The sequence below is a fragment of the Equus caballus genome, chromosome 23 (genome assembly GCF_041296265.1).
Source record: "Equus caballus isolate H_3958 breed thoroughbred chromosome 23, TB-T2T, whole genome shotgun sequence".
Taxonomy (NCBI): Eukaryota; Metazoa; Chordata; class Mammalia; order Perissodactyla; family Equidae; genus Equus; species Equus caballus.
The window spans coordinates 50,806,168-50,818,836 of NC_091706.1; the positions used below are offsets into that span (position 1 = coordinate 50,806,168).

The 12,669-nt window shown below is 39.2% G+C and overlaps 1 protein-coding gene across 5 annotated transcripts in view; it reads left to right on the forward strand.

Moving 5' to 3' along the window:
* The window catches only part of ADAMTSL1 (ADAMTS like 1), an 859,827-nt gene that overhangs the window by 212,314 nt on the left and 634,844 nt on the right, over positions 1-12,669 (forward strand). Inside the window, exons 1-2 of one of the 5 annotated variants that reach the window (XM_070248243.1) lie at positions 4,112-4,150; positions 11,638-11,722. The exons of 2 other annotated variants lie outside the window; for them this stretch is intronic. Coding sequence is in view for 1 of the 3 variants with exons in the window: in XM_070248242.1 (XP_070104343.1) it covers positions 2,197-2,241 (45 nt within the window). In the remaining 2 variants the exon portion in view is untranslated. Of the gene's footprint in view, positions 1-2,127; positions 2,242-4,111; positions 4,151-11,634; positions 11,723-12,669 lie in introns of those variants that run through there. 2 more of the 5 variants (XM_070248242.1, XM_070248244.1) reach the window with 2 other exon arrangements.

Below are 12,669 nucleotides of genomic sequence, written 5' to 3' on the forward strand. Positions count from 1 at the left end.
TGGTGGTAATGAAACCACCAAACTCGGTTTGTATAGCACTTTATAGTTTGCAAATCACTTTTCATATGTTATCCATATAATCCTCACAACAACTCTGTTAGGTAAGTAGTAATGTTCTCCCCATTTATACATGAGGACTCAGTTTAAGTAATTTACCCAAATCACACAGCAGGGAAGTGGTGAGTTAAGATATCCAGGTCTCATAACTTCAGATCTCAAGTAGAAGAGCAGGATCTCTGTGGATTCAGTGGAGGAGAGATTATAGGTGCTTAGAGCGGAGAGGGAGGATGCATAGAAGAAGCCTTTAAGGATTGGTGCAATTTCACTATGAGGAGATAGAGGAAGGGCATTCATTCAGAGGGCAGGGCAAAGTTCATATTATGGATGCAGGAAGTGCAGGACATGCTCATGTAAGAGCTGTGGTTCCGTCTATGGGTTTGGGACCATCTGTCTGGAAGAGATGATTGACTCTATGAGAGCTAATAAGAAACCCTGGGCAAGAAACAAAAGAGAGAAGAAAAGATGCCCATGGACAGAGCCCTGGGATCACCTATGGTTAGTGGATTTGAGGCACAGAAGGAGCCATCAAATGAGAAACCAAAGGAGGGGCTGGAGAGTTAGGATTATTCCCATTTCTTATAGAAACCAAAGCAAGGGGGCTTTCATGAGAGAGCTTATGATCATGAAGGATGATCATTGAGGGCAAGAGGGTGAAAGACGTTGGTGAGCTTGGAGAGGGCAGAGCAGTGATGACAGAAGTCAGAATGTAAGAAGCAAGTGGGTAGGAAGCAATTGGAGATCAGGAAGGGGTTGTGAATGACTGAGGCAAGTAAGTTTCCTCTCTCTCAGAAGCAGCCCTTCAAGTACTCGAAGACAACTCTCAGATCTTCTCACTTCTTCCCTTTGTCAGGCAAAATGTCCTTAATTAATTCAGCTGATTGTTGTATGCTTTCCAGATAGTCACTATCGTGTTTTCTTTCTTTAGGAATTGTTGGTTTGTCAGTTGTCCTTCTTAAAGTTTGGCATCTCTTTACTGCATGTTTATGGTCTATTGAGCATGGAGTAGAAGAAATCCATCATATGTTTTGTTTCCTACACTGTATTTTTAATAGCAGCTCACATTTAAATTAGCCATGTTTCACTGTTGATTCATTGGGCTTGCAGTCAGTTATGATTCCACATCATCTGCATTCTGTACTTGCCAACTATTTGGGGAAACAACCCAAATAGGAGAAAGGGACACTGGAGCCATGGGGTGGAGAGGGCATGGGACTGGCATCCAGAAATCTACATTTTAGTCTGGGCTTTGACACTTATTTAATATACGCTCTTGGGAAAGTTAGTCTACTTTTCTCTGGGCTCCAGAGGGAGCTAGACTGGATGATTTCAAAGCCTCTTTCCATCTCTGAAAATTCTGAAATTAATAACTGATTTTAAAAAAGGCCTTCATTAATTTAGTGTTCAGATATTTATAGAACTCAACTCTGTGCCAGGCACTGATAGGACTTCAGGATATGGTGGTGAACAAGACAGAGGTGGTCCTGATCCATGGGGGTAAAGTCTCATGGTGACATTTTGAGGCTGAAAAGTACTTGGTTAAAAGCAGGGAGGAACGGATGAAGAGCCAAGACCCAGATAGTACCCTCAAATTATTACCTGCCAAAAAGTGTGCGGAAGAGAAGTGCTCTTGAGGACTTTCAAAATATGGAATGAAGAATAAAGTCTCTATGTTTGGAATTATACCAGGAAGTAATCACTTTATGTCATTTCATAACTATCAAAATTATGTGTGGAATAACAGGATGTGAACAAGAGAATAGCAGAGTATGGCAGTAAAACTTTTTCCAGGGACCTAGTCTTTACAGGACCTACAGTTACTTATATTGAGGAAGATGTTAATAAATACACCATCTGTGATATGGCAATATCATGATCTGGCTTTGATATTATTTACCCTTAACATAAAATTAGTGAAGCATACAAGAAAATTCTAGCTGCAGGCAATCTTGAAATTTATAGCATGAGACACACAATCAGAGAGGCTTACTAACAGATCATTACTTTTCTTTCGGAGTGTCAGCTGGAGATCAACCTCTATGATGATCTTAAAATTCCACTTTTCAACAGATACAGACTATGGACAACCTAGAAGGAAAACCAGCCCCCGTTTTTTGCTTCTGCAAGCAAACATGACCTATGAAGATGAATTTCTCCCTTTCTCCTCCGACCTATGCTACCATGGTATTTCCGTTACCTGTTGCTATGTAATAAGCTAACCCAAATTTAATGGTTTAAAACAACAACTGTTATTATTACTGTTCGTAATTTTGTGGGTTGACTGGGCTCAACTGGATGAATCTTCTACTCCATGGGACATCAGCTGGGTTTGCACTTATGTGGGAGCTTAACTGAACTAGAATGTCCAGGATGGTTTAGTCACATGTCTGGTACCTTGGCAGGTATAGCTAGAAGCTGGGCTCTGCTAGGAAGCTGGAATATCTGAATCTCTCTATATATGGTCTTAGGACTTTCCCTGTTCCATGTAGCTTCACCACTTGGTTGCTTCATATAATTTCTTTAGCTGGGTGCCTTGACTTCATACTTGGTGAGCCAGGACTCCCCAAAACAAAAAAGTGGAAGCTGCCAGGCCTTAACACTTAGGCCCTGAACTGCCAGGGTGTCACTCCCACTTTATTATTTTGGTAAAAGAAGTCACAGGGCCAAACCAGATTCAGTAAAAGGGGTGGGGAACTAAACAGGGACGTTAATACCAAGAGCCCTCAAATGGGGGCCATTTGGGAAATAGTTACTTGTGTGGTCACTTGAAAAGTACTAAAAATGGACACCAGTATCAAGAAGTAGACCCAGTTGAACATGGCCTGTCTCCACTGAGCTCATTTTCCTTAGAAAAGAAAATAAGAAAAATTATCTGAATGCTGATTTTCTATTAATTTTTCTTTTTAGTACAAACTCAAATGTGGGTTTTGAAAAGTGGCAGTAAAATATTATTTTTAATAATTTCATGGTCAAGAAGGACGGCAAGGTAGTATGTGTGTATGTATGTATGTGTGTGTGTGTTTGTATAATTGGTGATTCCCAAGGCTATTCCACTCAATGATTTATAAAGGATTCACATTAATATCAGTAGCATACATGAGTATGTGACTTCCTTTTTCCCTGCCTTTCACTGTAAGTCTTTCTCCTCCTCCTCTGGGCTGCCTCCATGACCTCACCTGTGAACAAGTAGTGTTAAATACCATGCAGAGGCCACTGTTTTCTTCCTGTCCTGTTCCAGCTCTTATGGTGATATCCACTGCCAAGGTCTCTGTGCCTGGGATCCTGGATGGAAGCACCATGGCACTGCCTGCAGTGTTCACAGCTGATCCATTTTCCGCCACAACCCCCTATTTCTCCTGGCCTTCCCTGTCACCTCTACAGGTACTGCTGTCTCCCCTGGTGTTGCCACTGTCCTTGCTGGGCACTCTTGCTGTTCCATGCTACTGATGCTCCAAGATTTAAGAGGCCAGAGCTTCTACCCGGTGAAATGGGAAAGCAGTCTTCCACGCTCTGTTAGAGGGGTTTTTAGTACCATATCTTTTTTGTTTTTTACTTAAAGACCCCCTCCACTGGGTGAAATCTGAGTAAGAATTACTATGCTGAGTGTAGATTTGTTCTTTCATTCTTTGATATCCCAGACTCTGGGGCTAGACCAAGCTGGAATGAATTCTCTCCCAGGAAGCTCCTGTTCCTCATGCAAACAGACCCATCATCTATCAGACATGCCTAGGTCTCACAATGTAGAGTCACAGTGGGATTTCTGCTGCTCACACAAACACACATATGCATTCATACATAAATATACACACACACATGTGCCTATAAAGTGCTTTCATTTCCATATAAAGATGATGCTTCTTTAATGGGAACAAAATATTGTGACTATAAAAGAATGACAAATAATGATCCACAAATATATTCAGCATTCTACTTATCTTTCCCCAAGAAGTACATAGGCTGGATTTCAGAAATAACTTGGGAGTTGACAGACAAAAAATTTTGAAGAACCAGCTGCCATCTGTGTGAAGTACTTTGAGAATGACAGAAATGGGTGAGGAGGAAAGAGTGGACATTTAAGAATGCTTGCTATGCAGTAAGTATAAACCTCCCCATTTCTTGGGCATTTTCTTGAGATACTGTGTAAATATTTGAAATTCTTAAATTACATATACAATTTAAATATTGATATACATTTCTCCCAATTCCTGTGTTTACATTTTTTAGACACTGGGCCTTGGCAGGGGGGGTGTATGCGGGGGGTGGGGGGGCGGGGTGAGATCCCTTATATCTGAGTTACACTACTGATACTATAAAGCACTAGCTGTAGAATTGTGCCTTGAGTATTTTTTTAAGGGAGGAATACATTTGCATGAGTCCAAACTATCCTATTTTTTTCTCTGAAATACTATCACATGTTGATAAGACTTATAGCCACAGATAAGAGAAACTTCTAGAGTCTGTGAGGCAATAAAAGCTAACTTGCCCATAAAATGATTTAACTTATTACCTTGACTCTTTTGTATATAATTAAAGCCATACTGTGAATATCTGATGTACATCTGCATTTTAGTGCTGAGATGGAGAAGAATGCTAGAATAGAGGTGAACGGGGAGCCCGGTAAAGGCAGTTTGGGTAAGAATGATGGGGCAGAATCAGAGCTCTCTCTCACCCAGCAGTGCTAATCTTTATTTCTCAGCACTGTAGAGATTGACTGAGACTTCTATGTGGAGAGAATAGAGAGAAGCCCTAACAGCGTGCCCACCCTGTCTTCAATGTCATGGAGACTGGGTGGCCCTTTTGATACAGATTGGGATGGTAAATTGGAAACATTAGGTCTAGTCCAACAGTACTTTGATCAAAAGAAGAAAATCTCTCTTAGTTTAGGTCCAGAAACAGGTGCTGAGATAGGATTAGGAATGCAAGACATTTATTGGTGAAAAAGGTGTGGGAAAGAGAGGAGGCTAGAAGAGCCATGGGGCAGTAACTCAGGCTGTCCCCAGCAAAGGAGAGAGAGAAGACAGAAAGGTTGGAGAGCAGCACAGTGCTGAGAAAGTTTTGGCCAGACAGTGGGGAGTCCTTGAGCAGAAGTCCCCATCAGGAGCTCCACATCTTTCAGGAATGGACCTGCTTCAGTATCTCTGCTGTGCTCAGCTGTTGGCTGGAAGCAGCCCATGGGCAGCAAGGAGGCAGACTAAGAGTAGAGTATCTGAGACCGACTGTTGATTAAGCTCTCTGCAGCAGGAGGTCTGGGGGGCACATCTTTATGTCCCCCAAAGGAGCTAATGTAAGCTAAACAAGGGCTAAGAAAGAAGCTCCTGCCCTAATTAACCTTTATCTTGATTCAGAATATGAGTAGCACCCTGACTTCCAACTCCTCTTAGCTTAGCTTAGCTAATAATGTTGATCTATAGAAACATTTGCCAAGTATACAATCAAAAAAGATTGATTTCTGCCACTGCGTGTGTCCATAGACATCTTTATGTTCTTCTGGGTTTTTTTCTTCATCTTAAAATTCTCCTCTAGCTGCTCATCTCTCTCCTTTTAATTCTTGGCATACATGAGTGTTTAATTTTTACATATAAGATTTAAAGCATAGAAACACATGCATAAGTGATTTCAAGACCATGTCTGCTTCTCCTTGTCATTAGAAGATGTGACAATAATGTGCCTTATGAGTAGAGCACAGACGTTCTTCCTTTTCTGTTTCATCTGTTCTTTCTTTGTGTAAGTATAGATCTGAATCACAGTTGTCAGATATCCTGAAGCCGAGTATCTTAAGAATTCTGGAAATTGTAGTCTGTTTCTCTTTTGCTAAGAATGTGTCTTAAAATGTTTGAGGAAAATAAGGAAGAAGAGAATTGGCTGTATATTTTGGGAAAGTTTCTGCCTTTCTTGAGTTATTTGGCTGTTTTGCCATCTCACATATTTGGCAAAACAGCCAAATAGGGAGATGTCTCAAAACCCACGTGTTTTCTCTACCCTATACTTAGGAAGGCAGTGTATGTTTCCTCTCACCTGAAAAGATAAGAGCTTGGTGAAGATGGTCTCTAAAGTCCTTCCTTGCACTTTCATTCCAGCACCTGTTTCTAGCAAGTTAGGAAAATCAATAGATCAAGCCCACATTACACACAGTGCATACCCTCTGATGGAATTTCTTTTGCTCCTTTTTCTTTACTTTTTCTTTAACTTCTAGTTCTATGAGAATAAACTTATCTAAGTGTTTGTTTATTTTTCATTCTTTTGATTTTTTTTAAGAATCTTTATCTTGTCAAGATAGATATCTAGCTACCTTAAAGATAAAGTAGATATTTTTTAAGCCAAACCCCCCCACCCCAACCCCATAGAGGTAATTCTGCTGGGGTAATGGGGTTTCTTTTCATTGACATTCTGGGACAGATCTTTAAATTCAACTACATCTGGTCACCTTGCCTCAGACCATATTATAGCTGTTTCTCTAAATCAGACCTGAACTAACCAGGAACATCTGTACCAAGAGTTATGAGGCCCAGCTGAACATTTTGGACTAGCATGTTCCATCTCACTTCTTTCTGCTCTAACCTTTTAGCAATTATCTTTGCAATCCTTAGAAATGGTAATTAAAGTTGGTAGAAGAACAAACAGAATACTGAAATGTTTTTAAGCTCCAAACACCAGGTATATAAATGTCAGTGCCTTAAATATGGTTATAAGAATGTTTTCATTAACTCCCCCACCGATCTTCTTGGGGATCATATTTAGCCTTTCCTTCAGGGAGTATAACACTGCTAATCAGCTCGCATAGTTGGCAGCCATTAGCTGGGGACACCTGAAGCTACTTCAAGAATCTTTTTATTTTCCCAGACAAGTCTGCTGTAGCAGTAGGAATGGATAGGTATAACGGCATCACAGAATCTCTGTCTAAAACAATGTAGTTACCCACCAATGCAACAACCAAAAATTCCTTTTTATTGTTGTTGTTGAGGAAGATTAGTCCTGAGCTAACATCCGTGCCCATCTTTCTCTACTTTATATGTGAGATGGCTGCCACAGCATGGTTTGACAAGCAGTGTGTAGGTCCTCACCCAGGATCTGGGCTGGCAAACCCTGGGCAGCTGAAGCGGAACGTGCAAACTTAACCGCTGTGCCACCAGGCCGGCCCCCAAAAGTTCTTTTAAAGTTAAGGAGATGGTTTTCTAAGTGGACCCTTGGTACAATGAAAGCAGTTTATTCAATGCCACTGCCCCCAGCTCTCCGTACAAATCTGTGAATGTGTGCAGAGTCACTGATTCTCACATATGATAAGCTAATTAAACCTCTTCTAATGGGTGACTGTGAGTTTGAAGACACTTATAAACATTATTATTTTAGTACTTATTCTAATAAATCTCTGAAATACTTCTCCTCCTGCATTATAATGTGGAAATTTCTTTAGTAAGATTATATGCTTATAATTTTTTCCTATTTTTTACAATTGAATTATGATTCATTAATTTCCCCATCTCACTGCCTTAGAATATTGCAACCAGGAATGAGGTCATTGGGATTAATAGAAAGGGGCCACTGAGTATAAACTGGATTTTTTTTTCACAGCATTTGGGTCCATTAGAATAGTCTTACCAGGAATAGACTGCCAAATGATTAACTCCCTTCCAAAAATCAGGAACTCTTGTTTATTGCCAAGTGGAATTTACTAACATCAGGCAAACTCAATTTGTTATCAAATGTCAGGACCTTTAATAAAGTTTAAAAAATCTATATATATATTTTTAAATTATTTTACTGAGGTCACATTGATTTGTAACATTGTGTAAATTTCAGATTACATCATTATATTTCAGCCTCTGTAAAGACTGCATCATGTTCACCATCAATAATCTAGTTTCCATCTGTCACCATACTTATGTAACCTTTTACGCCTTTTGTCCTCCCCTAACCTGCTTCCCCTCTGCTAACCACCAATCTATTCTCCTTATCTATGTGTTTGTTTGTTTATCTTCCACATATGAGTGAAATCATATGGTATTTGTCTTTCTCTGTCCGACATTTCGCTTAGCATAATACCCTCAAGGTCCATCCATGTTTCTGTAAATGGCATGATTTTGTCTTTTTTATGGCTGTGTAGCATTCCATTGTATATAGAGATATTACATCTTCTTTATCCATTCATCTCTTGATGGGCACTTGTGTTGCTTCTAAGTCTTGGCTATTGTGAATAATGCTGCAATGAACATAGAGGTGCATACTTCTTTTTGAATTAGTGTTTTAATGTTCTTTGGATAAATACCCAGAAATGGAACAGCTGGATCATATGGTATTTCTTTTTTAATTTTTATTTATTTTTTTCTACTGTGGTAACCTTGGTTTATAACATTATATAAATTTCAAGCGTACATCATTATATTTCAATTTCTGTGTAGGTTACATCATGTTTACCACTCAAAGACTGATTACAATCCATCACCATACATATGTGCCTAATCATCCCTTTTGCCCTCCTCCCTCCCCGCATCCCCTCTGGCAACAAACAATCCAATCTCTGTCTCTATGTGTTTGTTTGTTGTTTTTGTCTTCTATTTATGAGTGAGATCATATGGTATTTGACTTTCTCCCTCTGACTTATTTCACTTAGCATGATACCCTCAAGATCCATCCATGTTGTCACAAATGGCAAGATTTCATCCTTATTTATGGCTGAGTAGTATTCCATTGTGTATATATACCACATCTTCTTTATCCATTCATCCCTTGATGGGTACCTAGGTTGCTTCCACATCTTGGCTATTGTGAATTATGCTGCAATTAACATAGGGCTGCATATATCTTTATGCATTCATGTTTTCATGTCCTTTGGATAAATACCCAGCAGTGGAATAGCTGGATCATATGGTAGTTCTAGTCTTAATTTCTTGAGAAATATCCATACTGGTTTCCATAGTGGCTGCACCAGTTTGCACTCCCACCAGCAGTGTTTGAGGGTTCGCTTTCTCCACGTCTTCTCTAACACTTGTTATTTCTTGTCTTTTTAATAATAGCCATTCTGACATGTGCAAGGTATTATCTCATTGTGGTTTTGACTTGGATTTCCCTAATAATTAGTGATGTTGAACATCTTTTCATGTGCCTGTTGGCCATCAGTATATCTTCTTTGGAAAAATGGCTGTTCATATCCTCTGCCCATTTTTTGATTGGGTTGTTTGTCTTTTTGTTGTCAAGTTGTATGAGTTCTTTACATATTTTGGAAATTAATGCCTTGTCAGATATATGATTTACAAATATTTTCTCCCAGTTGGTGGGTTGTCTTTTCGTTTTGTTGATGGTTTCCTTTGCTGTGCAGAAGGTTTTTAGTTTGACGTAGTTCCATTTGTTTATTTTTTCTATTGTATCCCTTGCCGCATGAGACATGGTACTTGCAAATATGCTGCTCAGACTCATGTCAAAGAGCATACTGCCTAAGTTTTCTTCTAGAAGTTTTATGGGTTCAGGTCTTACATTCAAGTCTTTAATCCATCTTGAGTTAATTTTTGTGTATGGTGTAAGATAATGGTCTACTTTTATTCTTTTGCACGTGGCTGACCAAATAAATTATCCTGACACCATTTATTGAAGAGACTTTCCTTTCTCCATTGAATGTTCCTGGCTCCTTTGTGAAAGATTAGCTTTCAGTAGATGTATGTTTTATTTCTGGGCTATCAATTCTGTTCTATTGAAAAAGATCTATATTTATTTCTATTTAGAGTCTACTTCTTTGAAAATTTAGATAATATTTTTAATTTCATTTTGAACTATTCTCATTCTGGGCTTAGTATATCAATATTTTAAGAGCTAGTGATAGGATAGTCACCCTTTGGCTTGATTTCCTTCAAACTGGAAGTTACTTAGACTTTCACATTGGGAACAGATTTCTCTCTTCCTTCCCTTGATCTCTGGGTCACTTCAATTTTTAGGATCAGATGGTAATGATGCTAAGAAGGCAGGAGTACATGGGCTCTTTGGGTCCATGTAAGATCTCATCATTTCCTCCTATTACTTAGTAGTAATTCTCAGAACTGGAGCTACAGATTTTTTTGGCTCCAAGGAAACTTTCTATTGAGTTATTTATTCAATAAACATTTGAGGGTGCCCCTTGTGCCAAGAACTCATAACCTTGGCACCAATCATTTCACTATCTAGTGATGTTTAAATACAGGTGTGTATTTAGATAACACAGTGGCCAGTTACTTAAGTTGTTTAAATTATTATTCTAATCTGATGAGAATTTACAACTTCACTATCTTAATTCTTAGTAAATGATGAACCAAAATATGGGCATAAATAAACTTTACAAAATTTTTTTGATAGGAAAAAAATCTAACACTGTGGTTTTCAGTGCTACACTTTTTAAGTAATATTGAAACCTAAATCTTCCCCCATGGGACATAAGCTTGGCTACATTTCATTTTTCACAAAAAACTAAATGAAGAAACAAGAACAATAAACTGATAATTAGAGAGCATGCTTGTATATTTAAATTTCTATTATTTCTACGGCCCTTTCTCCCAACCTACAAGTAAATGGCCACCTCTCCCGGAGTCACAACATTATAGCTGCTTGAAAGTTCCAACCATAATCCACTGCCATCATCAACACTACAATTTCTATAGAAATTATAACTCTTCCTTAATTATAGTAGAGATTCCAAAGGGTGAACCACTGTTGCTCTGTATTATAGCTTTCCAAATTCTAGTCACAACTCATTGAGCAAACTTAAAAGGAGTAGGAAATTCTGAGGGAGGATTTTTATCTTTTCTTACTACACCAAACGTGCTCATTGTGAGCAGTCAAGTCAGAATAACTAGTAGTATCTGGAGCCACTGAAAGTCAGGTCGAGGAGGGAAATGATTGGTGCCAGGTCATGATGGGAGGGAGTGTGAAGTAGAAGACAGAAGTATATCGTAGATGTAGTTTGAGTTTCTGACTGGATCCTAAAGCCAAATGCAAAAGCTTTTCTTATTATTCAGTGACTTTTGTTGTTTTAGTTTTAAACTACCTTTACCGCCTTTCCCCATAATGGGGTAGAGAATAGGGACTAATTTGAAAGACTCCCTTGTTTCATGTATTTACCCATGTCCCTCTCTGAAATCTCTGTATGGTTGATCGCTCAGCCCCGTTAGAGAGAACGTATACCACAACAATAAATTGCTTCCATGCCTTCCTGGATCTAATGAGATTCTATTCTGGGAGCTGGTATTTCTACATTCCTGGGTTCTCTGAGGAGTACTTTGGTGTGCCAACAATCAGAAAGAGGAGTCACTGTTTGAAGCTGGAAATCAGACTGCAACTGGAGAAGCAATCTTCATCACAGGGTACAAATTCTAGCACGTGGCAGTCTTCATGCTTCTTGGGGAGCAGTCCTTAGGAGTCTAGAAATCCTACAGAAACAGATAGGTGTCTCAGTAGTGATTACTTGTTTCTCAGCCTATTCCTGCAGGTGAATAACTGGGTTTGAATCCAGCAGAGACTTGCATTTTTAAGAGATTCTGTCTCTGGTCCTTAATCCTAACACAGCCACTGACCATGTACAAAATTCCTCCACTTCTCACATTTCTGTTTTCCTGTCTGCAGAACTAACACCACTGAACCACAAAATGCCATGGGGTGCCAGTTCTGATGCATTTTTATGGTATGCTAACTACCTTATAACTGCAAGGTGAGTTTTGATGTGTCAAATATAAAGTAACAATATTTTCTGATCAAAAATCAGAATACCTGGTTTGATCATGGCAAATAGAATTTTAAAAATCTGAGTTATTCTGGAAATTTTCAAGTTTCCATCAATGTTTTGTTGAATTCGGGGACTGGGCTTGATAGCCCAATGAGCCATGGTCTCTGTTCTCAGGGAACTAATTCTCTCTGATAAGTTGGATGTAAGGCTGTCATCAATGTATTTCATAGAAAACCAATAAAAGGAAGTCTAAAAATGATGAAAGTCAGTATAAGTTTGGGTTCTTCTTGTTAATATTTTCTCTTGCCGTAAATGACATGTTAAATATCAGTGCCCCCCAGGGTTCTTATCTCAACTCTCGTATCTTCTCACTCTCCATACTTTCCCTTGGCAAGCTCATTCGGGCAAGTATCATGTACTCCCCAGATGATTCCAACGCTTACATATCTTCTCCAGAACAGTCTCCTTCCTATGCATGAAGTTCAGCTGTCTTTGCCCTAGGCACCTCAGACTCCACTTCTCTGGAACCAAACTCCTCATATAACCCACATACTTGCTTCTCCTCCTATATTTCCCATTTTGTTGAGTGTGCTACTATCCACTCAGCTCTTCTGCTCAAATCCAGCCAGAAAATATATGCAAAAACTGAGACTTATTCCCTGTATTCGGTTGGCCACCGAATCTTATGATTCTTTCCTTCCCCATCAGCCCCTCAGGGCTTTATAAGTTCTTATCTGAATAACTGCAATGATCTGAAAACTAGTCCCCTCATCTCCAGTCTTGGCTCCTCAGAGCCACCAAAATATTCTTAAGTGCAAACAAGACTGGCTGCTTAAGTCTTTCAGTGACCATGATTCATAATCTGGCTTCTGCCCACTGTACAAATTCAGTTCTTGTCACTTGCTGTCATGTACTCCACGCTCCTCATTGTA